Source organism: Salmo salar, chromosome ssa05 (genome assembly GCF_905237065.1).
Source record: "Salmo salar chromosome ssa05, Ssal_v3.1, whole genome shotgun sequence".
NCBI lineage: Eukaryota > Metazoa > Chordata > Actinopteri > Salmoniformes > Salmonidae > Salmo > Salmo salar.
Window position 1 is genome coordinate 37,352,960 of NC_059446.1, and position 27,210 is coordinate 37,380,169.

General features: G+C 41.8%; 2 protein-coding genes across 4 annotated transcripts in view; one reads left to right on the plus strand and one right to left on the minus strand.

Annotated features, from left to right (window-relative positions):
* Positions 1-9,543, minus strand: part of si:ch211-203d1.3 (protein phosphatase Slingshot homolog 3) — a 28,834-nt gene extending 19,291 nt beyond the window's left edge. Inside the window, exons 1-2 of one of the 3 annotated variants that reach the window (XM_045718147.1) lie at positions 9,370-9,543; positions 8,682-8,854 (exon numbers count right to left, since the gene is read on the minus strand). In XM_045718147.1, the coding sequence (XP_045574103.1) occupies positions 8,682-8,729 (48 nt within the window). In that variant the 5' untranslated portion in view covers positions 8,730-8,854; positions 9,370-9,543. Of the gene's footprint in view, positions 1-8,681; positions 8,855-9,365 lie in introns of all 3 variants that reach the window. The other 2 variants (XM_014199792.2, XM_045718148.1) reach the window with 2 other exon arrangements.
* Positions 9,544-15,161: 5,618 nt separating this feature from the next.
* Positions 15,162-19,331, plus strand: grhpr (glyoxylate reductase/hydroxypyruvate reductase). The gene is given in 9 exon segments (NM_001141630.1): positions 15,162-15,424; positions 16,696-16,826; positions 16,992-17,064; positions 17,146-17,262; positions 17,481-17,569; positions 17,739-17,840; positions 17,945-18,080; positions 18,194-18,324; positions 18,553-19,331. Coding segments are annotated over 9 exon segments (987 nt in total). The 5' UTR covers positions 15,162-15,338; the 3' UTR covers positions 18,675-19,331.
* Positions 19,332-27,210: the final 7,879 nt, after the last annotated feature.

The window sequence follows — 27,210 nt, forward strand, 5'->3', positions numbered from 1 at the left end:
TAGATTTATCAGTGGACCCCCAACGTGAATCAGAAGAGCAACTGAAAGTCAACAGACCAGATGAACTGGAAAGACATTTACACTTACAGGTGGCCAAAAATAACTAACTGGGATGTTTTGTATGCAAATCACTTGTAGGTGTCTAATAGCATGAGGTCTTCTGCATTTTTTCATGTTAAACAACGCGATTGACTAATGATGTCCAGTGTACAAATTATAGGGCCCAACATGAAATGACTAGGGGGTCCATGCAAAACTTGATATTGAGCGCTTGACATCCGCCACTGCCTTGGCGGCAGTTTTTTTGTGCCATCATGCCAACTCCCTGTAAATCATTGTCATGCCAAACTTCACTTGACAATGGCAGCAATGTAGTTCGCAAGAGCACAAACAGATCTGGGCCCAGGTTATAAACAATTTACTTTTTAATCTACAATCTATTAAAAATATACCATCTTGTGTCACATATTGAAGTCCACTGATTAGAGTGACAACCCTCTTTAGATTTAATAAGGGATTTATTAAATCTCTAAAACCAGTTATGTGGCATCGAGAAGTGGGTACTTCAGTGTTCATGTACTGAAAGAATGAGCAGGATCAAGAGTAAAATGTGCATTTACAACGATAAGAGGCAGAGGAAAAGACTACAGAAGTCATTGACCAAGGGGGACACAGAGAAAGGAGGGAGACGGAGAGAAAGAATAAGAAACAGAAGAACAGAAAAGACAAACGGAGGGAAAAGTGAGAACAGAATGTATGAGGAAGGGGTAGCTGCAGTATCAAGGGTTCAGCGGTGTGAGAGTGAAACTTGAGACAGTAACATCAGGGTGATTCCTCACAAAACCAGGAAAATACCATTTCACGAAATGTCTTCCATAGAATGTTTCTTTGGAGGAAGGATTGTTGACATGTATATCTAAAAGCATCATTGAGAAATAATTAATCAAAGTTGGCATATTTATGACATCTTGGCCTTACCCACGCCTCCTTTAACCTGTCTGGGCAAGGTGGGATGCTTGCGTCCCACCCTAGTCAACAGCCAGTGGAATCGCGTCGCGCGAAATACAAAACCTCATAAATGCTATAACTTCAATTTCTCAAACATATGACTATTTTACACCGTTTTATAGATACACCTCTCCTGAATCGAACCACGCTGTCCGATTTCAAAAAGGCTTTACAGCAAAAGCAAAACATTAGATTATGTTAGGAGAGTAACCAGCCAGAAATAATCACACAGCCATTTTCAAAGCAACTAGATGCATTACAAATACCCAAAACACAGCTAAATGCAGCACTAACCTTTGACAATCTTCATCAGATGACACTCCTAGGACATCATGTTACACAATACATGCATTTTTTGTTCGATAAAGTTCATATTTATATATAAAAACAGCATTTTACGTCGGCGCGTGACGTTCAGAAAATCTTTTCCCTCAAATGCTTCCGGTGAATCAGCGCTACAATTTACAAAATTACTATTCGAAAACATTGTTAAAATGTTATATTGTCATTCAAAGAATTGTAGATTAACATCTCGTGAATGCCACGGCTTTGCCAGATTTAAAAATAACTTCACTGGGAAAATCACACTTTGCAATAAACGACGTGATATGCTCAGAAAAATAGGCTAGGCGATTCATGTTAGCTCCATCTTGGAACCATCAACCATCAAAAATACTATTGTAAATATTCCCTTACCTTTGATTATCTTCATCAGAAGGCACTTCCAGGAATCCCAGGTCCACAACAAATGTAGTTTTGTTCGAAAAAGTTAATAATTTATGTCCCAATAGCTTCTTCTTGTTAGCGCGTTCCGAAGGCTACTCAAAATGTACCGTAGTGCACGGGACTTCTCGTCACGAATGTGCAAAACAAATATATTTAAGTTCGTTCAAACATGTTAAACGTTGTATAACATAAATCTTTAGGGCCTTTTTCAACCAGAGCTTCAATAATATTCAAGGGGGACGATTGCATTGTCTTTCTAAACGTTTCGAAAGGGGAGGGTAGCCATGGGCGGCCGCGTCATAATGGTAAATGGCCCTCCCCCTGTGACCAAGTTCCACAGCCTCTCTTTGGGTCAGTTTGTAGCATTGAAGACTCAAACCACTTTGTAAAGACTGTCGACATCTAGTGGAAGCCTTAGGAAGTGCTAAATGATTAATAAGCCCCTGTGTGTTTCAATGGCAAATGTTTGAAGTGATTTCCACACATCAGATTTCCATTTCCTGTTAGGATTTGTCTCAGGGTTTTGACTGCCATATGAGTTCTGTTATACTCACAGACACCATTCAAACAGTTTTAGAAACTTTAGGGTGTTTTCTATCCAAATCTACTAATTATATGCATATTCTAGTTACTGGGCAGGAGTAGTAACCAGATTAAATCGGGTACGTTTTTATCCGGCCGTGCAAATACTACCCCCTATCCCCAACAGGTTTTAAGACTCCATAATGTTTCATCTGAATCTGCCACAAAACAAAAAATTGTGTCATATGAAGCTTTATCGCTTGCTCTGTAAAATCTGTAGTATTTTGCTTTCCATAATTTTCGTACATGAATTTATTAACATTGAAAAATATAAACATGAACATTCAAAATATACAATTAAACATTTTTCAATTGATTTTTTTAACATAATATACGCTACGGGCATATCGAGGTTCCAGAGTGGGATCTCTGCTACTTTTAAAGTTATGGCCCATTTTTAACCTGTTATGGCTAGGGGGCAGTATTTTCACGGCTGGATAAAAAACGTACCCGATTTAATCTGATTATTACTCCTGCCCAGAAACTAGAATATGCATATAATTATTAGCTTTGGATAGAAAACACTCCAAAGTTTCTAAAACTGTTTGAATGGTGTCTGTGAGTATAACAGAACTCAAATGGCAGGTCAAAACCTGAGAGATTCCTTTACAGGAAGTGGCCTGTCTGACCATTTATTGTCTTTCTTTGACATCTCATTCCATTACAAAGGATCTCTGCGGTAACGTGACACTTCCCACGGCTCCAATAGGCTCTCAGAGCCCGGGAAAAACGTGAATGTCGTCATTCCAGCCCCAGGCTGAAACACATTATCGCCTTTCTCAAGTGGCCGATCAAGGGACTGTGGGCTTAGGCGCGTGCACTGGCCGCCCCCGTCTTTGTGTTTTTTCCTCTGTTTACCGAAAAGGAGATTCCCGGTCGGAATATTATCGCTTTTTTACGAGATAAATTGCATAAAAATTGATTTTAAACAGTGGTTGACATGCTTCGAAGTACGGTAAGGGAATATTTCGATTTTTTGTGTCACGAAATGGTCTATGCGCGAGACCCTGATTTACCATTTCGGATAGTTTCTGGAACGCACGAACAAAACGCCGCTATTCGGATATAACGATGGATTATTTTGGACCAAACCAACATTTGTTATTGAAGTAGCAGTCCTGGGAGTGCATTCTGACGAAGACAACAAAAGGTAATCAAACTTTTGTAATAGTAAATCTGATTTTGGTGAAGGCTAAACTTGCCGGGTGTCTAAATAGCTAGCCCGTGATGGCTGGGCTATGTACTTAGAATATTGCAAAATGTGCTTTCACCAAAAAGCAATTTTAAAATCGGACATATCGAGTGCATAGAGGAGTTATGTATCTATAATTCTTAAAATAATTGTTATGCTTTTTGTGAACGTTTATCGTGAGTAATTTAGTAAATTGTTAGCAAATTCCCCGGAAGTTTGCAGGGGGTATGCTAGCTCTGAACGTCACATGCTAATGTAAAAAGCTGTTTTTTGATATAAATATGAACTTGATTGAACAAAACATGCATGTATTGTATAACATAATGTCCTAGGTGTGTCATCTGATGAAGATCATCAAAGGTTAGTGCTGCATTTAGCTGTCTTCTGGGTTTTTGTGACATTATATGCTAGCTTGAAAAATGGGTGTCTGATTATTTCTGGCTGGGTACTCTGCTGACATAATCTAATGTTTTGCTTTCGCTGTAAAGCCTTTTTGAAATCGGACAGTGTGGTTAGATTAACGAGAGTCTTGTCTTTAAAATGCTGTAAAATAGTCATATGTTTGAAAAATTGAAGTTTTCGGATTTTAGAGGAATTTGTATTTCGCGCCACGCCCATCATTGGATATTGGAGCAGGTGTTCCGCTAGCGGAACATCTAGATGTAAGAGGTTAACAGAGAAATTGGCATAGTAGGCAATGTAACCAATCACAGCCCTCCTTTTACTTGTATCATTGCACATCCTGCAAATCACCAGCAGAGGGCGACCATTTAGAATCCAATTTTATATTCAGGCTGTTGGTAACGCTTACAAATTGGATCATAACTCAAAAAGTAACAGAGATCTCACTCTGGAACACTGATATGCTGTAAAGTGTCTTATGTTCAACAATTTATAGAAACATTTGCTTAATGAAAATGTGTATATTTTCTATATTAATGATTACTCAAATTTTTAATCCAAGCAAATTTGAGAACAAGGCTACCTAAATTCTACCAGCATATTGATTGCGGCATGTGCCTGGGCAATACCCTCGACCACTGCTACTCTAACTTCCGCGATGCATACCAAGCCCTTCCCCGCCCTCAGGCAAACCAGTCCGCGACTCCATCTTGCTCCTACTGTCTTATAGGCAGAAACTCAAAACAGGATGTACCAGTGACGAGAACCATTCAACGCTGGTCCGACCAATCAGAAGCCACGCTTCAAGATTGTTTTGATCACGAGGACTGGAATATGTTCCAATCAGCCTCAGAGAACAACATCGACCTATACGCTGACTCGGTGAGTGTGTTTATAAAGAAGTGCATTGGAGATGCTGTATCCACTGTGACTATTAAAACCTACCCTAACCAGAAACCGTAAATAGATGGCGGCATTCGCACAAAACTGAAAGCACGATCCACCACATTTAACCACGGAAAGAGGTCTGGGAATGACAATATAAGTGTAATTATTCCCTCCGCAAGGCAATCAAACAAGCGAAATGCCAGTACAAGGACAAGGTGGAGTCGCAATTCAACAGCTCAGACACGAGACGTTTGTATGTGGCAGGGTCTACAGGAAATCACAGACTACAAAAAGAAATCCAGTCACGTCAAGGACACCGACGTCACGCTTCCAGACAAACTAAACACCTTCTTTGCCCGCTTTGAGGATAATACATTTTTTTACATTTTAGTAATTTAGCAGACGCTCTTATCCAGAGCGACTTACAGTAGTGAATGCATACATTTCAGGCATTTTTTTTTTTGTACTGGCCCCCCGTGGGAATCGAACCCACAACCCTGGCGTTGCACACACACCATGCTGGCGTTGCAAACACCATGCTCTACCAACTGAGCCACAGGGAAGACTAATACTGTGCCACCGTCGTGTCCCGCTAACAAGGACTTGCGCCCCCCGTGGCTGACGTGAGTAAAATATTTAAACATGTTAACCCTCGCAAGGCTGCTGGCCCAGACGGCATCCCTAGCCGTGTCCTCAGAGCATGCGCAGACCAGCTGGCTGGTGTGTTTACGGACATATTCAGTCGGTTGTCCCCACGTGCTTCAAGATGGCTACCATTGTTACTGTACCCCAAGAAGGCAAAGATAACTGAACTAAATGACTACTGCCCCGTAGGACTCACTTCTGGCATCATGAAGTGCTTTGAGAGGCTAGCGAAGGATCATATGACCTCCACCTTACCGGCCACCCTAGACCCACTTCAGTTTGCATACCGCCCCAACAGGTCCACATACGACACAATCGCCATCACACTGCCCTATCCCATCTGGACAAAAGGAATACCCTATGTAAGAATGCTGTTCATTGACTACAGCTCAGCATTCAACACCATAGTACCCTCCAAGCTCATCATCAAGCTGCAGGCCTTCGGTCTCAACCCCGCCCTGTGCAACTGGGTCCTGGACTTTGATTGGACGCCCCCAGGTGGTGAAGGGAGGAAACAACATCTCCACCTCGCTGATCCTCAACACTGGGGCCCCACAAGGGTGTGTGCTCAGCCCCCTCCTGTACTCCGTTCACCCACGACTGTGTGGCCATGCATGCCTCCAACTCAATCATCAAGTTTGCAGATGACACAACAGTCGTCCACATCAGTCGTCCACAGTCGTCCACATCGAAGGGACAGCAGTGGAGAAGGTGGAGAAGGTGGAAAGTTAAGTTCCTCAGCGTACACATCAGTCAAAATGAAATGGTCCACCCACACAGACAGTGTGGTGAAGAAGGTGCAACAGCGCCTCTTCAACCTCAGAAGGCAGAAGAAATTTGTCTTGTCACCCAAAACCCTGACAAACTTTTACAGATGCACAATCGAGAGCATCCTGTCAGGCTGTATCACAGCCTGGTACGGCAACTTCACCGCCCACAACCGCAAGGCTCTCCAGAGGGTGGTGCGGTCTGCACAACGCATCACCGGGGGCAAACTACCTGCCCTCCATGACACCTACAGTACCTGTCACAGGAAGGCCAAAAAGTTAATCAAGGACATCAACCACCCGAGCTACTACCTGTTCACATCGCTATCATCCAGAAGGTGAGGTCAGTACAGGTACATCAAAGCTGGAACCGAGAGACTGAAAAACAGCTTCTCTCTCAAGGCCATCAGACTGCTAAACAGCAATCATTAACTCAGAGAGGCTGCTGCCTACATTGAGACCCAATCACTGGCCACTTTAATAAATGGATCACTAGTCACTTTAAATAATGCCACTTTAATAATGTTTACATATTTCATATTACATTACTCATATCACATGTATATACTGTGTTTTATACCATCTATTGCACCTTGCCTATACTGCTCGGTCATCGCTCATCCATATACTTACATATTCTCATTCACCCCTTTAGACTTGTCTGTATTAGGTAGCTGTTGGGGGATTGTTAGATATTACTGCACTGTCAGAACTAGAAGCACAAGCATTTTTGCTACACTTGTATTAACATCTGCTAACCATGTGTATGTGACAAATACATTTTTATTTGATTTTGATTTGAATTAATTTAATAAAATTGTTACATAACTCGAAATACTCCTCATATTACAGAGCAAGCGGTAAAGCTTCATACGACAACAATTTTTCGCTTTGTGGCAGATTCAGATGAAACATTATGGAGTCTTAAAGGAGGCGTGGGTAAGGCCAAAATGTAAAATATTCCAACTTCCATTAATTATTTCTCAACTATGCTTTTAGATATAAAATGTCAAATATATGTCAAGAATCCAAAAGGAACATTCTATGGATTACATTGCTTATGGGGCTTTTTACATGGAAATGCCCACATCCATGAACGTTGAAAAGTAGTTGAAATTTGGTCAGTCCAAATCTGAACCAATCATGAATGTCTGTTTCACAAGTTAGGCCAGTACAGTAAAGAAAAGTACAGTAGAGTAAAGTTCAGTACATTACTAGAGCACAGTATAATTTACTGTACTCTACTGTAATGTACTGAACTATACTTTACTGTGCTGTACTCTGCCGTGCTGTGATGTCCAAACTACGACTGGTAGGTGGTCACATAAAACTGAGGGAGATTTCAGTGTCATTCTGTTACCAAACTTTACATCAGTTCTTCGAGTAAATATGTTTTTAAATGAACTGGAATTTTTATTTTATTTTTTAAACTAGTCCTTCTGCATAGTTGTATGGTTTGTTTAACTTTGGAATCAATGGTTTTTGTTGGTCATACATTTAAAGTGAAAAGTCGTTGTCATCATTCTGTTACAGTGGAATTGCCCAAATGTCAAATATGTCAACAATCCTTCCTCCAAAGGACCATTCTATGGATACAATTTAGGGAAAACCCCCCCCCCCAAAAAAAATCATGGTATTTTTTGTCCTGGTTTTGTGAGGAGTCATCACACAATACCTGTTATTTAACTGACATGTCCAGACAGACACAATACATTTTTTTTTGTAGAGGATGTGCTGGAGAGCAGCGTTGAGGGTTTGAAAGGAAGAGATGAGTTAACAGTAGTAGAGATGACAGAGCAGTAGTATGCAGGGGGACGGAGGAAGGCAACGTTATGTCTGCCTGTCCACACATTCGTAACATACCAGCGAGGCCTTGGAAGTAACACAGTTTAAATTAGCCTGTTAAAGTTGCTCTAACTGTTTAAAGAGAAATGAAAAAGAAACACAGAGGGAGTGAGAGGAGACAAGATAAGGACGGGGAGATGAGTGAGTGAGTGAGTGAGTGAGTGAGTGAGGTTATCATTTGAAACACTGTCAGTGTGCTGGTGAGGGTTAGGCAGGAGGAGTCGATTTTAATACTGTTGTCACCCACAAATATTCTGTGATATATCACAGAGTTTATGGCATGTTTGCCCTCTACTTAGTTATGTCATCTCTGCTTGTCAATACAAATCACTGCCTTGGCCACCAGACAGCAACAAATACCCTTTACATTATCAACAATCTACAATGCTGTGATGATGACATCGCAAATGAATAACACCAAGCAGGTTATAGGACAGCCTCAGGCAAAGACCGTTGTTCATTAACCAAAGCAAACGGATTCTGGATAATAGGCTAAGCAGGCTTGGCCAGTGTATCGAATCGCACACTGTAAAACAGAGCATTAAATGAAGTGAAGGCGCTGCCATGGAAAATAAAAGGCCAGTATAGCTGCATTAAAATATGTGTGGGGCTCGTGGGAAACTCACCGGAGCGGTGGAGATGGACGGCGAACGATGCAGGGTCAGAAGAGCCATGGCAAGGCACCGCTCGGTCGGTCGGTCGGTCTTTCACGCGCACTGATCAACACAAGAGGCGAGTGAGATCAGCGGTTTCCCTCAAATGTGTGGGCGTGGAGGATAGAGGATGTATTCACACAAATCTGGAACGAAGTTGGAGCTGATGATTAAATACCCGTTTATAAAGATACATTATCTGGAGACACAAATTGACATTTGACACGTAACGTTATAGGCATTGATGGAAGATATGCCATTGTAGTTGCATGCAAAGCATTCCTTCACAACGACCACGTATGGTGTTGAAATGAATGCGCGATGCACTGCGGCCGCGCGTACATCTACAAAATAAATAGAATGTTGCTACAATGAAACAATGTGGCTAACTGACTAGACGTTTCTGAAAAATAGCAACATTTGAGAATCTAGAGCATGAAGTTAATTCATATGCTAGATGTCATATGGAAAACATGTAAAGCATCAACTCAGTTTGAGTGGACAATCTGCTCTGTTGATCGTCTGCAAACCAACAAGCTGTTAGCTAGCTATAACTCGTTAGCGCGTACAGTGGATAGGCAACTGATCCATGCTAGCTAACTAAAAACAAGTGTGAAAGGGATAACGTTAAAGATAGAGCAAAAGTTCCTCTTTTACCTGCCTCCTTCTGATGCTTCTCCCTCACATGCAGTGAGCTTGGATAGCAGCTATTTGTATTTTTTAATCCTTCGCGTTGGCAAAAGTTATGCGGCACTCTGATATCCAAATTAAAGGACAGTTTACTATTTCATAGTACAAGGAAGACATCGGCAAAGAAAAGCAATCTACAAGGAGGGGCTTGTAGGATTGGTTTTCTTAAAGGGGAAATGGCAAGATTTCTATTATGATGAAATCTTGCCATTCTGCTACTGTCTCCTTGCCATTCTCCTACTGTCTCCTACTGCACAAACAAGAACACTGATGGATGCTTTTATTTATTTCATATTGATCATCTTATTATGAGTATCTATTTATTCATTCATTGGACGTTGGATGCCCAGAAATCAGTAAAGGCAGTGAAAGGATGAATAGGTGAAAATCTGGTGAAGTGCCCTTGAACAAGGTACTTAACCCCAATTGCTCCAGGGTCGCCATTGATAATGGCAGACCCGGTCCGTGATCCCACTCTTCGAGGGTGTCTCAAGTGGAGTTGGGATATGCAAAAAACATATTTCTAATTCACACACAGTGGTGGAAAAAGTACCCAATTCTCATACTTGAGTAAAAGTAAAGAGACTTTAATAGAAAAGTATTAAAAGTAAATGTAATTTATAAAATGGACTTAAGTATCAAAAGTAAAAGTATAAATAATTTCAAATTCCTTATATGAAGCAAACCAGATGGCACGATTTTCTTGTTTTTTAAATTTATGGATAGCCAGGGGCACACTCCAACACTCAGACATAATTTACAAACGAAGCATTTGTGTTTAGTGAGTCCACCAGATCAGAGACAGGAGAGCTGACCAGGGATGTTCTCTTGATAAATGTGTGAATTGGACCATTTTCCTGTCCTGCTAAGAATTCAAAATGTAACAAGTACTTTTGAGTGTCAGGGAAAATGTATGGAGTAAAAAGTACATTATTTTCTTTAGGAATATAGTGAAGTAAAAGTAAAAGTTGTCAAAAATAAAAATAGTGAAATACAGATACCAGAAAAAACGACTTAAGTAGTACTTTAAAGTATTTTTACTTAAGTACTTTACACCCCTGTTCACATATGCGTGTAATACACACTTGTACATGTGAAATAGGACAAATTTACCCACCCAATTATTATAATTTTTTTAGATCAACAACAAGGAATTGGACAAGGAATTGTCCTGGCATTATGGAAAGCAGAAAAACAAACAAAAACAAATCAACAGACAGAAATAGCTTTAACCGAAATGAGAGATCACATATGGGATGTACAGCCAAAGCAAGATTTTGTTGTCAAATATGACTCTGTAAATGCCTTCAGAATTCTGGCCAATGTTGACTCCAATGCTTCCCACAGTTGTGCCAAGTTGGCTGGATTTCCTTTGGGTGGTGGACCATTCTTGATACACATGGGAAACTGTAGAGCGTGAAAAACCCAGCAGCTCCTGACACAAACCGGTGCGCCTGGCACTTACTACCATACCCAGTTTTATCTCAATCTCTTCATTCAAAGGCTCAATCATGGACACTCTTACTGACAGTTGTGGCTGCTTTGTGTGTTGTCTGTGCCCAATAATGTTTGTACCATGTTTTGTGCTACTACCATGTTATGTTGCTACCATGTTGTTGTTATGTTGTGTTGCTACCATGCTGTGTTGTCATGTGTTGCTGCCTTGCTATGTTGTTGTCTTAGGTCTCTCTTTATGTAGTGTCTCTCTTGTCGTGATGTGTATTTTGTCCTATATTTATATTTGATTTATTTTTAATCCCAGCCATCATCCCTGCAGGAGGCCTTTTGACTTTTCTAGGCAGCCTTTGTAAATACGAATTTGTTCTTATCTGACTTGACTAGTTAAATAAAGGTTAAATAAAAATACATTATAAAAAGGCACTTAAAACCTCTTAAGGGTTGAACCTTTTTTTTCAGTTTTTGCCTAAAATGACATATCCAAGTCCTGTAGCTCAGGACCTGAAGCAAGGATATGCATATTCTTGATACCATTTGAAAGGAAACAATTTGAAGTTTGTGGAAATGTGAAATGAATGTAGGAGAACATAACACATTAGATCTGGTAAAAGATAATACAAACCAAAAACATGCATTTTCTATTTTTTTTCCTTGTTCCATCATCTTTGAAATGCAAGAAAAAGGCCATAATTTAATATTGCAGTTTAGGCGCAATTTAGATTGATCCAGTGAAGCATTGCAGTACTGCACAGTATTTTGTATCAAGTCAGTCCAAATGTGCCGAATTGGTCAATTGATACATTTTCAAGTACATAACTATAGAGAACATACAAACATGATATGGTAATACAAAATGTAAGTTTACACACTCCAAGGAATGTCATTCATGATGGATCATTAGCTTATACAGTACATATACAGTACACTAACTTTCACACATCTAGATGGCCGGGTGGGGTGGGTGTGGAGCCAGAGACAGCAGGGGTTCAAACTGTAGAACCCAGTTCATTTTTGTATTTTTATTTAACCTTTTTTTTAACTAGGCAAGTCAGTTTTAAAAAAAATAATAATTTCACCTTTATTTAACCAGGTAGGCTAGTTGAGAACAAGTTCTCATTTACAATTGCGACCTGGCCAAGATAAGCAAAGCAGTGCGTCACAAACAACAACACAGAGTTACACGTGGAATAAACAAACATACAGTCAATAATACAATAGAAAAAGTCTATACACAGTGTGTGCAAATGAGGTAGTTAGGAACAAATTCTTATTTACAATGACGGCCTAGGAACAGTGGGTTAATTGCCTTGTTCAGGGGCAGAACGACAGATTTTTACCTTGCCAGCTCGGGGATTTGTTTTAGCAACATTTCGGTTACTAGTCCAATGCTCTAACCACTAGGCTACCTGCATTTGAATATACAAATGTATTTTATCAAACAAAACTATGCTACATTTTATCTCTGGGACCCTCAGGATGACAAATCACCTTCAGAGTTGAATGTATCAAACCAGTTGCCGTGATAAAAGTTTTTGTTGTTGTGCACTCTCCTCAAACAATAGCATGGTATTTTTTTTACTGTAATTGCTACTGTAAATTGGACAGTGCAGTTAGATTAACGAGAATTTAAACTTTCTGCCCATATAAGACGTGTCTATGTTCCCGAAAGTGTTCTGTTACTTACAACGTCATTCTAGTCACATTAGCAAACGTTAGCTCACGTTAGCATCAACCGCCCCGGTATAGGGACACCGATCCCGTAGAGGTTAAATCTTTTGTTTTGCCCATTCACCCTCTGAATGGTACATATACACAATGCCTCAAGACATAAAAATCCTTCTTTAATCTGTCTCCTCCCCTTCATCTACACTGATTGAAGTGGATTGAACAAGTGACATCAATAAGGGATCATAGCTTTCACCTGGATTCACCTGGTCAGTCTAAATCATGGTAAGAGCAGGTATTCATAATGTTTTGTATACTCAGTGTGTAGGGACTAATGCTGCTTTCGTAACCAAGTGGGAGGAGGGAATTGACCAGTTGTGAAGTCGTAAATACCAGTTGGATGCATTCACGTGCTTTGAACTTGTTGAGAAACGCTTACTGGCTAATGGCCATCAAGCTACATAAACCATAAACTATAAGTACAGCTATCATGCTTGTTAACAATTTATGGTTTAAAAAAAAATAGTAGAATTCTTTAAAAAAATTACGTTTTGTTGTTACATTTAACTGCCGGAAATGCTGTTGTCAAGATTATTTCCTTAGTAGGTGACGTCATAGATCAACATGTGGGAGAAGTGGGAGCTCATGTCACGTTCAAAACTGCTGGGAACTGGGAACTCAGAGCTCAGAAATCTCCAACATCCGACTTCAGTGCATTCAAGATAACTGGGAACTCTGAAAAAACTAGCTCAGACTAGGATTTTTTGTTAACAGTCATCTTTTATTTATTTAACTAGGCAAGTCAGTTAAGAACAAATTCTTATTTACAATGATGGCCTACCCTGGCCAAAACCTAACCATGCTGGGCCAATTGTGAGCCGCCCTATGGGACTCCCAATCAAGGCCGGTTGTGATACAGCCTGGAATTGAACCAGGGTCTGTAGTGACGCCTCTAGCACTGAGATGCAGTGCCTTCGACCACTGCACCATTCGGGAGCCCCTGTACCTGAGACAGTGAGGCGAACGGTCTCATAGGTGAATCCAGAGGACAGTTTGATAGAGTAGAGCCCCTGGTCACGGTGTGTGACGTCTTTCAGCAGCAACGTCCTATCTTTCGTCCACTCAAACCGCGGGTCCTTCAACTATAAACACACAATAGTGCTTAGCATAGAAGAACACACACACACTTAAACACACGTTATGTTCTTCTATCCTCGTGGGGATCTAAAATTCATTTCCATTCAAAATCGTATTTTCCCTGAACCTAACCCCCAACCCCTTACATTAATTCTAACCATAACCCTAAACTTAACGCCTAAGCTTAAAATAGCCCTTTTCCCTATGGGACTCCCAATCACGGCTGGTTGTGATACAGCCTGGAATCAAACCAGGGTCTGTAGTGACACCTCTAGCACTGAGATGCAGTGCCTTAGACTGCTGTGCCACTCAGGAACCAACTCGGAATTCCAAGTCAAAAACTCAAGCATCTTTCTTGAGCTCCAACTTTCTGACCTGAAGATCACTAACGTCATGAATTGATCAGTTCCCCCCCCCCCCCCCCTCCCCCCGGATTTCCCAGTTGTCTTGAAAACACCAATATAATGATAGATGAGTTTCCCACTAGTAATTGCCAGTTGGAGGGCTGTTCAAGTGGAACGCAGCATGCAGATACAGGGGATACAAATGCAAGTGGCATTTGAGACCTCTCTCTAACCAATTAATTGTACACACGTTATGTTTTACGTGCTAGTCGGAACTTGGAAACTCTGACATTTCCGACCTGCTAACTGATTGAACGCGGCACGTGTATAACTACAACCAGTTAGCATGTCGGGCATTTCTGAGATTCCTAGTTCCGACTGGCACGTAAATGCGGCATATGAACGCAGCAAAAGCATCCAAGAGAGATTCTCGTTTGTAAATAAAGACCGTCCTCCATCCTCTCTCCTCCGTGACCCGTGTTCAAGGAGCGTGTCATTTCGTTAGTAGGGTCGTCACTAGTTACTACAGCCATAAACTCATAAGCCCAGCCTATTTCTACAATTGATCTTCTTAAAATGTTATTTTAAACCTAACCTTAACTATACTGATAACCTTATGCCTTACCCTAACCTTAAATTAAGACTAAAAAGGAAAAAAATGTTTTCATGAATTTGTACGATAATAGCCAATTCTGACTTTGTGGCTGTGCTATCTAGTGGACATCCTTTAGTAGGCAAACAGAAGTGCCCTCTACTCAATAGACACCTTTCGTCGAGGATACTCATGTAAATCCTATTTTTAACGCATAATAATTTTGAAATCTGCTTTTGTTTTGTCAGAGGAGAAAAACATGCACACGTTTAAAAACAATATGCTACTTATTGTTTTATTCATAAAAATGTCTTGCACAACTCACTTAATTGTTTTTATCACTTTACACATTTATTTTGAGATTTCTGTGAACCTTATCTGCCTAATGACGCAGGAGTGGGGCATGGTTTCCAATAGTTACAATTGCCACTATTGGAGGAGAAGGTCAGAAGGGGCGGAAACTCTGGCTTTCTCATCCAATGGATTTTGAGAAGAGACAGGACGCAAGGAGATTCTCCCAATGAGTCTCTCTCAGGAATCGAATGCAGTACTGCACATGCGCAATGTTGTTTGCCCTACACTTGGTAAGTGGTGCCACATAGCGCACTGTGTGAAGTGTTCCTTTAGTGCGCACGTTGAAATTTCATTGTGAACACTAAACAATCAGCAAACTTAGCAACAACTGTAGGGAGATTCGGGTTGTTATTTCAAGCAGTTCTTCTGACGTTTCCCGTCCTTCGGAGGATGCACACTGCTCAGAAGATCACGAAGGTTTTCATAACAAGACGCATCCCACAGGAGGGATTGAAGATTCTGTCACAGGCTGGAGTGTATGTAGCCAGCAGATCCGACTTGCTCGCTTACGGCTGCACTAGAGTCGGACAGCATTCCTGTGTATATTATGACACAAGATATGGCTCGGAAAACATATCTCAATCCAGGGATGAGAAATTATTTGAACTCCAAATTGCCCCTTTATCCCAACTGTTACATCAAGAAGATTGAATGACTGCACATTTCTGGGAAACTGTCCTTATCACCCTCATGCTACATAGCAGAAGCCGCAGCAGCCATTTTGGAATAGCAGTGTCAGCCAATCTGCTCATCTGTTGTTCAACACGACCTGACATTCCATAATGGCTGCAGTTGCAACTGCTAGTTGACAAGAGGATGAAAACGGCAGTTTCATTTACATTTTAGTCATTTAGCAGACGCTCTTATCCAGAGCGACTTACAGTAGTGAATACATACATTTCATTATTTAATTTTTTTGTACTGGCCCCCAGTGGGAATCAAACCCACAACCTTGGCGTTGCACACACCATGCTGGCGTTGCAAACACTATGCTCTACCAACTGAGCCACAGGGAAGACTATTTAGGGAAGTTTATTTAATTAAGTCTTCTTGGTGTAACAGTTGGGATAATGGGGCAATTCGGAATGTTGTCCGACCATAGTGCAGCTGTAAGCAAGCAGGTCAGATCTGCTGACGAGAGTGTGGTAACCTATAGCCAAGTACAACTAATATAGCCAAGTACATCTCAACGAGTTGAGATATACTTGGCTAACTAGCCTAATGAGTTTTTCGTGCACTGTCACTTTTCATCTATCACGCATGCCTGTGTCTGTGTGACGTCTTAAGGATTTGTGTCATAGTAGTGCTACTTAATTCTAGTGCTAGTCTACTTACTGCTGTATAAATGCATCGCACACCTTTTCACACACATATGAAGTGGAGGGTAATTGTTACACCATGTGTTCTAAAAGTGAAAGTTCAGTGTAGTTGTTTATGACCTCTTTTCCTGGTCACGTGTTATAGCAGGTACTCTGAACTTGTAATAAGGTTCCTAAGGCGTTCTAACACTTACAAACGTCCATGCAACATGTAATAAAAGTAAAGAGGTATAATAAAGACTAAAGCGAAGGGTAAGGTCATCGATAAGGGGAAGAAAAAGAGACTGACACCTTGAAAAAACAGACAGACCATTCAGAATACACGGAGAATACTGTACGATGAAGGAAATGTTCCAAATTGTCTTTGACTCATCTTAATCTAGTCTCTCCCCTTTCACCTCCCATCTCCCTCGTTTCCATGGAAACAGATGTAAGGTTTCACTGTGGGACTCGGATGAGCCCGTTCCAAGGGCGGAGCTTCTGAAGGGCGTGGCGGGGGCCCATGGGCTGCTGTGTCTCCTGTCGGACAAGATCGACACTGAAGTTCTGGACGCAGCAGGTACACTGGACATAACCTGGATCAGATGAACTCAAACAGCACCTCTCAGTATTTTCCAATATATGGAATTTACGAGGCTGCTAGACATGTATTATACAGTATATGTGTTGTATGATAGTTCCCATTCTGTCTTTTCCTAACACGTAACTATGGATTTGTGTCCAGGTCCAAACCTGAAGGTGATAAGTACCTTATCGGTCGGATTTGACCACATGGCCATGGATGAGATCAAGAAACGGTAAGACCAACTATCAAATGCCTTAGCCTCACATCGAAGTCAGCAACTCTCATTGTGCCGTCCTCTCCATGTTCTGTGCAGTGGGGTGCGTGTGGGCTATACTCCAGACGTCCTGACTGATGCAACGGCGGAGCTGACCGTCGCCCTGCTCCTGGCTACAGCTCGGCGGCTACCAGAGGGCGTGGTGGAGGTTATAAAGTCAGTACCCAATAAACACACGGACACATTTCCCTCAATTAGACTCCAGCTCCAGAGGATCACTCTGACATGTTGTACAGTGATACTTTATGGATCCGTTGCCTAACCAAACTTCTATCTCAAATGAATATGAGTACAACAGAATGTGTCCTCAATTCACTTTTTAAAAATCTCTCTCTCTCTCTCTCTCTCTCTCTCTCTCTCTCTCTCTCTCTCAGTGGAGGCTGGAGCACCTGGAAACCTCTGTGGTTGTGTGGTTATGGTCTGTCAGGCAGCACTGTTGGTGTCATTGGACTGGGAAGCATAGGTAGAGTGATGGTGATTGCTGGATTGACTTACTGGTTTCTGTGACTCCTGCCCTTAGTGAGGTCTATACAATCCATATAGTAGCTGAAAGGGCAGGACAAAAGGGCGTGTATTCATTGATTGATTGATTGATTGATTGATTGTCTGGAGTCAATGCTGTTTTCCCTCAGGTATGGCCATAGCCAGGAGGCTGAAACCGTTTGGAGTGAAGAAGCTCCTGTACTCTGGAAGAACAGCCAAATCAAATGCTGCTGAAGTGGAGGGAGAATACGGTGAGCAGGGGTGGATGGGCTTGGGGAAACAGGAAGGTTAAGAGGGTGAGAATCATATGAGATGTTTATTTGATTGTTTCTTCCTGCCCTCCTCTCTGTTGCAGTGCCCTTGGACACACTGGTGTCTGAGAGTGATTTTGTTGTGGTGTCCTGCGCCCTCACACCAGATACCCAGGGGCTGTGTAACAAGGATTTTTTCTGCAAGATGAAGAACACTGCTGTCTTCATCAACACCAGCAGGTACTCCATTAAACACGTAGAGCAGTGCCAATCCAACCACACGGACTGGGTTTTGAAATGAACACAGTTCAAAGCTATAAATATAGAGCTAACTTCCACTGTGTGTGTGATAGGGGTGCAGTAGTGAACCAGGAGGATCTGTATCAGGCTCTGTCCAGTGGTCAGATAGCTTGCGCTGGGCTGGATGTCACAACCCCAGAACCACTCCCCACCGACCACCCCCTCCTCACCCTCAAAAACTGTGGTGAGTTAATAGGGTCATGAGAGAAACGGAGGGAGAGAGGTTTACTGAGGCATCTCTGTTGTGTCGTCTATTGGTTTCGCTCTGATCGTCGTTGTGATATTTCCAGATTAATCAATCATATTCTTTTCTTATGTCTTCTCATTGAAATCAACCAGTTATTTTGCGACCAAATCTCTGCAGGCGATCATGTCCCTGCTAATACATTTCCCCTCCTCTCTCCACCTGCAGTGGTCTTACCCCACATTGGCAGTGCCACCTACTCCACACGTGGCATCATGGCAGAGCTGTCCGCCAACAACCTGCTGGCAGGCCTACAGGGCACAGACATGCCCAGCGAACTCAAATTCTAGTGCTGCTCTACAACTATTCAACTCTGCCTCTGTCCTCCTTAGAATAATTTTGGTCACCCAATCAGTAGTCATTACCAGGAAGGTTAGAGCCCTAAGTGACCAGGAAATAAATCTGTGTTGGAGTGTTGCAGTTGTATTAACATGCTCTCCAAACATGAAGGTCAACTTTTGCCTCTTGCTCTTAGATCTTACAATGTTTATAAGAAATAACTCATTTGTGGTATGTGACTTGAATTTTGAAGGAGGAAGTGTATAGTATTAGTGTTTTGAGAACATGCCTTGGCACTCTCTAACAGCTCTCCTAAGGGTCAGCCATGGCTTCCTTTGAAAGACGTAGATAAGCACTACAATGAGTGCACACACTACTAATTCATTACAGTGGCCTTCTCGTTCTTATGAAACACTTTCTGTCAAATGTAATCGTACAAAATACTTAACTAAAATAGTAAATTAGTAGTTGTGATGGTAATGTTCTGTTGTTCTCATTCCAGTTGAGATGTGTGTTTTAACATATTGAGATGGAGCTCAGTTGTGCATAAGATAAACACTCCATCTCCAATTCATTTGTTTATAATTCTATGATAAAACACTCCGTCTGTAGTCTAACACACTGTCATTCTGGCTTTGTTTTTTTAATAAAGTGTTATGTTCAATGTAGAAATGTGTGAGCATATTATTTTCCCCATTAAATATAATTCTAGAGCCTTGAGTAAATTAACAATGAATAAAGTTACCAGAATAGAACATGTGGGCTCCCGAGTGGCGCAGCGGTGTAAGGCACTGGATCTCAGTGCCCGAGGTGTCACTACAGACCCTGGTTCGATTCCAGGCTGTATCACAACCGGCCGTGATTGGGAGTCCCATAGCGTGGCGCACTATTGGCCCAGGGTCATCCGGGTTAGGGTTTGGCCGGGGTAGGCCGTCATTGTAAGTAAGAATTTATTCTTAACTGACTTGCGTAGTTAAATAAAGACATTAAACATGAAAAGACAGTAGTCAGGGATCAGTGTGGTTCCAATGTGGCTTATTTCCATCACTCTTCAATAGTGATCCTACTTAGAAAGTGTGTGTGATGTAATGCATGGTAAATATTCTCTCAAAGAGTTCCATTCTCTCCCCACATGTTCTATGATGACTGTAACATCAAATGCAACATGTTATCTTCTAGAGTAGACAGTACAGTACATATAGTGCAGTAGGAAAGTATTCAGAAAGTATTCATACCCCTTCGCTTTTTCCACATTTTGTTACGTTACAGCCTTATTCTAAAATTGATTAAATCATTTCCCCCTTCAATCTACACACAATACACCATAATGACAAAGCGAAAAAATTTTTTTTTAAATGTTTGCCAATTTATGAAAATAAGTATAAGTATTCAGACTTTTTGCTATGACACGTAATTGAGCTCAGGTGCATCCTGTTTCCATTGATCATCCTTAAGATGTTTCTACAACTTGATTGGAGTCCAAATTCAATTTGATTGGACATGATTTGGAAAGGCACACACCTGTCTATATAAGGTCCCACAGTTGACAGGGCATGTCAGAACAAAAACCAAGCCATGAGGTCAAAGGAATTGTCCGTAGAGCTCCGAGACAGGATTGTGTCAAGGCTCAGATCTGGGGAAGGGTACCAAAAAATGTCTGCAGCGTTGAAGGTCCCCAAGAACACAGTGGCCTCCATCATTCTTCAATGGAAGAAGTTTGAAACCACCAAGACCCTTCCTAGAGCTGGCCGCCCGGCCAAACTGAGCAATCAGGGGAGAAGGACCTTGGTCAGGGAGGTGACCAAGAACCTGATGGTCACTCTGATAGAGCTCAAAGGTTCCTCTGTGGAGATGGGAGAAGCTTCCAGAAAGACAACCATCTCTGCAGCACTCCACCAATCAGGCCTGTATGGTAGAATGGCCAGATGGAAGTGGGGATGTTTTTTAGTAGCAGGAACTGGGAGACTAGTCAGGGTCGAAGGAAAGATGAACGGAACAAAGTACAGATAGATCCGTGATGAAAACCTGCTCCAGAGCGCACAGGACCTCAGACTGGGGTGAAGGTTCACCTTCCAACAGGACAACGACCCAAAGCACATAGGCAAGACAACGCAGGAGTGGCTTTGGGACAAGTCTATGAATGTCCTTGAGTGGCCTAGCCAGAGCCAGGAATTGAACATCTCTGTAAAGACCTGAAAATAGCTGAAAAATAGCTGTGCAGCAACGCTCCCCATCCAGGATGTGCAGAAAATTATCTGAAGAGAATAATGGGAGAAAATCCCCAAATACAGGTGTGCCAAGCTGGTAGCGTCATACCCAAGAAGACTCAAGGCTTTAATCGCTGCCAAAGGTGCTTAAACAAAGTACTGAGTAAAGGGTCTGAATACTTATGTAATAAGTGATATTTCATTTATTTCTTTTTTTTATAAATATGCAAAAATGTCTAAAAAACTGTTTTTGCTTTGTCAATATGGGGTAGTGTGTTGGCAATTTAATCAATAATAAAATAAGGCTGTAACGTAACAATGCTGAAAAAGTCAAGAGGTCTGAATCCTTTCCAAATGCATTGTATGTGCTTTCCAAAATCATCAATTGTGTATGGGAACCTGTTAGGTCAACATTTTTTTTTTTTCCCCAATGTAAAAGTCAAATCAAATTTTATTAGTCACATGTGCCAAATACAACAGGTGTAGACCTTACAGTGAAATGCTTACTTACAAGCCCTTAACCAACAAGGCAGTTTAAAAAATATGAATAAGAAATAAAAGTAACAAGTAATTAAAGAGCAGCAGTAAAATAACAATAGCGAGACTACAGTTGAAGTCGGAAGTTTACATACACTTAGGTTGGAGTCATTAAAACTCGTTTTTCAACCACTCCACACATTTCTTGTTAACAAACTATAGTTTTGGCAAGTCAGTTAGGACATCTACTTTGTGCATGACACAATTAATTTTTCCAACAATTGTTTACAGACAGATTATTTCACTTATAATTCACTATCACAATTCCAGTGGGTCAGAAGTTTACATAGACTAACTGTAACGGTCGTCGTACGTAGTGGACCAAGGCGCAGCGGGTTGAGTGCTCATAATGACTTTTATTGAACACAAACAAAACAAGAAACCGATCGAACGAACAGGATCGCAGGCTAAACACACAGCTATGCAACCACAACTTCCCACAAAGGGACAGGTGAAAACAGGCTACCTAAGTATGACTCTCAATCAGCAACAATGATGTACAGCTGTTCCTGATTGAGAGCCATGCCAGGCCAACACAAAGAAATACACAACATAGATAGATCCTAGAACACGAAACAATAGAACATAACCCAAAACCCCGGAATACTCTAACCAAACACCCCTCTACATAAACACATATACTAACAAATCCCGAACCACATAAAATAAATACCCCACTGCCACGTCCTGACCAAACTACAATAACAAATAACCCCTTTACTGTTCAGAACGTGACACTAACTTGACTGTGCCTTTAAACAGCTTGGAAAATTCCAGAAAATGTCATGGCTTTAGAAGCTTCTGATGGGCTAATTGACATCATTTGAGTCAATTGGAGGTGTACCTGTGGATGTATTTCAAGGCCTACCTTCAAACTCAGTGCCTCTTTGCTTGACATCATGGGAAAAATCTAAAGAAATTAGCCAAGACCTCACAAAAAAAATGGTAGACCTCCACAAGTCTGGTTCATCCTTGGGAGCAATTTCCAAACACCTGAAGGTACCACGTTCATCTGTACAAACAATAGTACACAAGTATAAACACCATCATACCGCTCAGGAAGGAGACACGTTCTGTCTCCTAGAGATGAACGTAGTTTGGTGCGAAAGGTGCAAATCAATCCCAGAACAACAGCAAAAGACCTTGTAGAGATGCTGGAGGAAACAGGTACAAAAGTATCTATATCCACAGTAAAACGAGTCCTATATAGACATACCCTGAAAGGCTGCTCAACAAGAAAGAAGCCACTGCTCCAAAACCGTCATAAAAAAGCCAGACTACAGTTTGCTACTGCACATGGGACATGGAGGATGAAGCCGTTGCTGAAACTGTGGCCCTCGGCGGCGAGGAGCTGCTGGAAGGGGACAGAGGTTACTGAGAACATAAGGGAGGAAGAGGACGCAGAGCAGAAAGAGGAGGCGTTTGTTGCCTCTAAGCTTTGAAGTGACCTAACAGCCTCATTGCCTTCTGCCTGAGCCTCACTGATGGTGGTGTTTAGGAGGCTGTCCTCTCCTAAAGGCCCACTGCCAAGCTGACTTATGGGGTTGAGAATGCAGGAAAGGCCCAGGTCTTGGTTTGCTATCTAGGCCCTCGTTGTCAGACGACCCATCTCCTCCATCCATGTTGTCTTGGAGTGGGTATGTCTTTGTCTGAGGATCAGAGCTAGATTGGGGGTTGGATGAGCTTGCATCATCTCCCTTCGGGCTGAGTATCTTTCTCTTCGTTTGCTGGCTCGTCCTGTGTCCTCGGATGGGAATGGAGGATCATTGAACACACCTGGTGTGTCTGGATAGGAGGAGTTCACCTGCTCACTCTTCACCACTACATCCATCTTCTGATCCTTATCCCTCCTCTCCCACTTTCACTTTAAACATGATCCCTCCATTCACCAGAGAACCCTCTGTGTGACCCTCTCCCCCAAACCCTCCCACACTAGTATCTGATTGGCTAGGCAGCTGTATCTCTTCTTGTATTACTACTCCCCGTCTCATACTTTATTATTCCTCGTCACCCTCTCCTCAGAGAGCCTGCCCCCGTTCTACTTGCTGTCCAGCCTCTCCTCCTGAAACACTTGGTGAGAAGAGTTATTGCGTTTGTGAAGACGGCGTCTGGTGAAGGCAGCATGTTGCTCAATGCTTCCACCTGCTCCAACCCCTCCATCCCTGCCTCCAGCCGGGCTAGCCTCTGCCCCGGTTTCCCTGTTATCGAGGCTCCATTCCAGAGCTGATGTGACCAGTCTAAGCCCCAGCTGCTGGAGCAGGACAAATCTCTGCTGCCTGGAGATGACCCCAGCCATGGCTGCTGCCTGGGATGGAGACTGCCTCAGGTGCTACTGGTCCACTGCATGGCTGAACTGCTGCTGCACTTGTAATCTCCAACCACACGGGGGTGATGTGAGGAAATTGTGTGAGGTGGAGGTGAGATGGCGCTTGCAGGCCTTGACCACAGTGTTGAGGTGCAGGTGGGAGGCAGCCAGGAGCACGTCCGTTATATTAGATGCCCCCAGAGTGAGAGCGGAGGTGTAGATCATGCCCAGCAGGACAGAGAAAGCCTCAGGAATCACCACCTCTGGGTCCAGCTCCATCACACTGGCTCCTTCAGCACCACCTCCTTCATCCCCCTCCACTGCATTAAGAAGGGCCCTGAAGTGTGTACTGCAGGCTGCCAGGATGGAGCGGTGAGCCCTGAAGTGTTGGACCCTACGGACACTAACACGCTGGTGTTTTAACTGCTGTAAGATGTGCTCGAAGTGTCCAGGGAAGTCCATCTCAGCCTGAGGATGAACATGAGGAATGGTCAAACTGAATGGTCAGGCAGAGACAAGACTCAGTGTCAGTGAACTGATGTAACTCCTGATAGATCTCATAAACACTAAACCCAGACAAGCTTAGGTTACGAGCAATGGGCAGCTCTGTCACAATAGATGCAATGCTAGTAATAACAAAAACTATGATGCAAATGTAATGTCTATGGACTCATTTGATTGGTCTAAAGGTCTGACACTGTAGACCACTTCTGTCCTTACAAATATCAGTTACTAATTATATGAAAAACAGAATAAAACAACAACTGATTTATCATGCAATGTCCCGATGCTCATGCCTGGAATAACCTATGAAAGTACCACCTACTTTCTGGTGCCAGTCCCATACTGTTTTTGAATAGGCTTCTAGGTTAAATCATCAAATTCATGAAGACGTGGTCATTTAAGATTTATGTAAAATTATAATATTCATGGTTTAATTTTACTTCTAGATGATGCCTTACATGAAGGTTTTCAACTGCGTTTTGTTTTGAAAACCTTCATAAAAGGCAGTGGGTAAAGGTACATTTATCCACAAAAACAAATATAATTTTACATATATCTTAAATAATCCCATTTTCATGAATTTGATGATATAAGCTTGACATACATTCAAAATCAGTAAGAGACTTGTACCAGGAAGTGGGCGGGACATTCATAGCATATCCAAGGGCTATTCAACTACTGTATATTCTTGGGGTGGGAGCAGATTTCAAAAAGGATATTAACAGGGAGGCCAGACATTTTCTACATGGGCTTACTCTTCCTAAAACCAGTATAAAAACCAATGCACAAAGACAATTATAATCTTATAAAGCACGTTTAATTCGATTAAATGCTGCTAAATTCAAATTGTTTAAATAATGGAACACATTTGTATTTATAATGCAGTTGACTTGCGTCACATTAATTTCTACTTTCCTGTCCGTTTTACATACATAGCTTGAATTTTTGTTTTTATTGAGACATAGGAAACCTTTTATCCATGGCTTATCTCAGTTGACTAGCTTTTTCTGAGAAGTCTCTCCCCCGCACCAGAAGAGAATGGGCCCCTATAACAAATGCACCACCTCTGTGGGGACTTAAACTCCTCAAATCTCGTTGCAAAGCTTTCAGTTCATCTAAAAACTCCTACATCGCGGGAGTGATCTGTACTGATGACTGAATATAGTTGAGCAGTGTAGGGAAATGGAGCGTTTTGCTTGGGCTCAAATCAGAGAACAAAAGAACACATTGATTTAGAAAATATGTACGTTTTTCAATCATGTCAATAACTGTTTTATCCCTCCCATGTCGTCGCAAATTAAGTCCATTCAACTGATTGAAGATGTCACACCCTAAACTCACATAGCCGAGCAGTGTCGACCCGTCACTGAACAAATAGTTATATTTACTACATCCAAGCTAGCTCGCTCATTAATTTCTAAATCGAAATTACTGATTGCCTCGTCTGCTTTTCGTCCCCTTATGCCATAGTTTGTACATCTCAATTTTCATTAGAAACCACATTTGTTTAAGCAAGTCAGCCATATCAGCTATGTTTTTTAAAGGCAGTAAATGAGGCTGAATGAACTGTTTCGCTGCCAGACCAGGCTCTGCTGATAGCCAGGTGGTAAGCCAGTGAGTGGTAAGACGTTGAGACTGCTGTTGGAACAGCTTTATGTAGGCCCTAACAGTTTGTGGGCACCGTTTGACACCGTTATAGCACAATTAGTGTATTGTTTAGTGGCTTTGCTGGCATGCATCCCACTTTTCTTTTTTGCCCCACCAATATTTACATGCTAAAATCGCCACTGCTTGAGAGCATTACCCTTGCTTAGCCACCGAAAGTCATTATGTAATAGAAGATCATGGAGCTCAGCAAACTACGAAACAAGCAATGTTAGGCTATATGTTGATCGGATAAAGTTTATGATCGTCATAACTGAGTCCATGATGTTGTTTAACTCACCGCTGAGTTAAACGCAAAGCACACTCTGGTGTATCAGGCAGTGCAGTGATCTCATCTGCGGTGAAAGAGACCGTTAGCAGCTCTGATTGGCTGTAAGTGGTATGTTGGGTGATATTGATCGACAGAATTTAAAGGGAGGGATTTTATGGATATTTATGAGTCTCTATCTACATAGAACCCGTCGGGTGATTGGTTGAGTGTTCTTGAGTGCTTGCTTGACTTTGAGCCTTACCAAAACGAGGTGGATAATTTATATCGCCTCATATCTGAAACCAGTAGTAACCACTTCACTGACAGTTACCATGAAATTCAAATACAAATCTGACAATAACATTGTCGCCGAGGAGGGCTTGCTAACAAGCTACAGTGTTTGATTCATATCAGTCGTTTTCTTATAAAACAGCTCAGATAGCTAGCGAAATCCTAATTCGCGACGTTAGCTAGACTCACGGGTTAGATATGATTCCATCATTGGCAACAACAACTGGCTACTAGTTCGTTTTCAGCCAAATATGTTCAACTCGTTGCTAGTTTATCCAGTGACCACCGCATTTATAAGGACAGCTACTGACAAAAATGTAGCTAGCAAGCTGGCTCACACTGGCCATTCACTAGCCAACTAGCTAGCTAATCGAATACGCCAAATAAACAACTATTCTGGACTAGATTTGGGAGTTCATGGGCACACAGGCTACCTTAGCCAACTGGTTAGAGGTGATTACACCCACGGGCTACAATAACTGGCTATAAATTCGTTTTCAGATAAATATTTTCAACTCTTCAATTTATCCACTGTCCACCACATTTAGGATAGCCAATTACTGAAATGTATACTGAACAAAAATATAAAAGCAACATGTAAAGTGTTGGTTCCATTTTTCATGAGCTGAAATAAAAGATCCCCCCCCAAAAATCCAGTTTATTTCTCTCAAATTTTGTGCAAATTTGTTTACATCCCTCTTAGTGAGCATTTATAATTTGCCAAGATAATCCATCCACATGACAGGTGTAGCATATCACAAAGCTGATTAAACATTATGATCATTAAA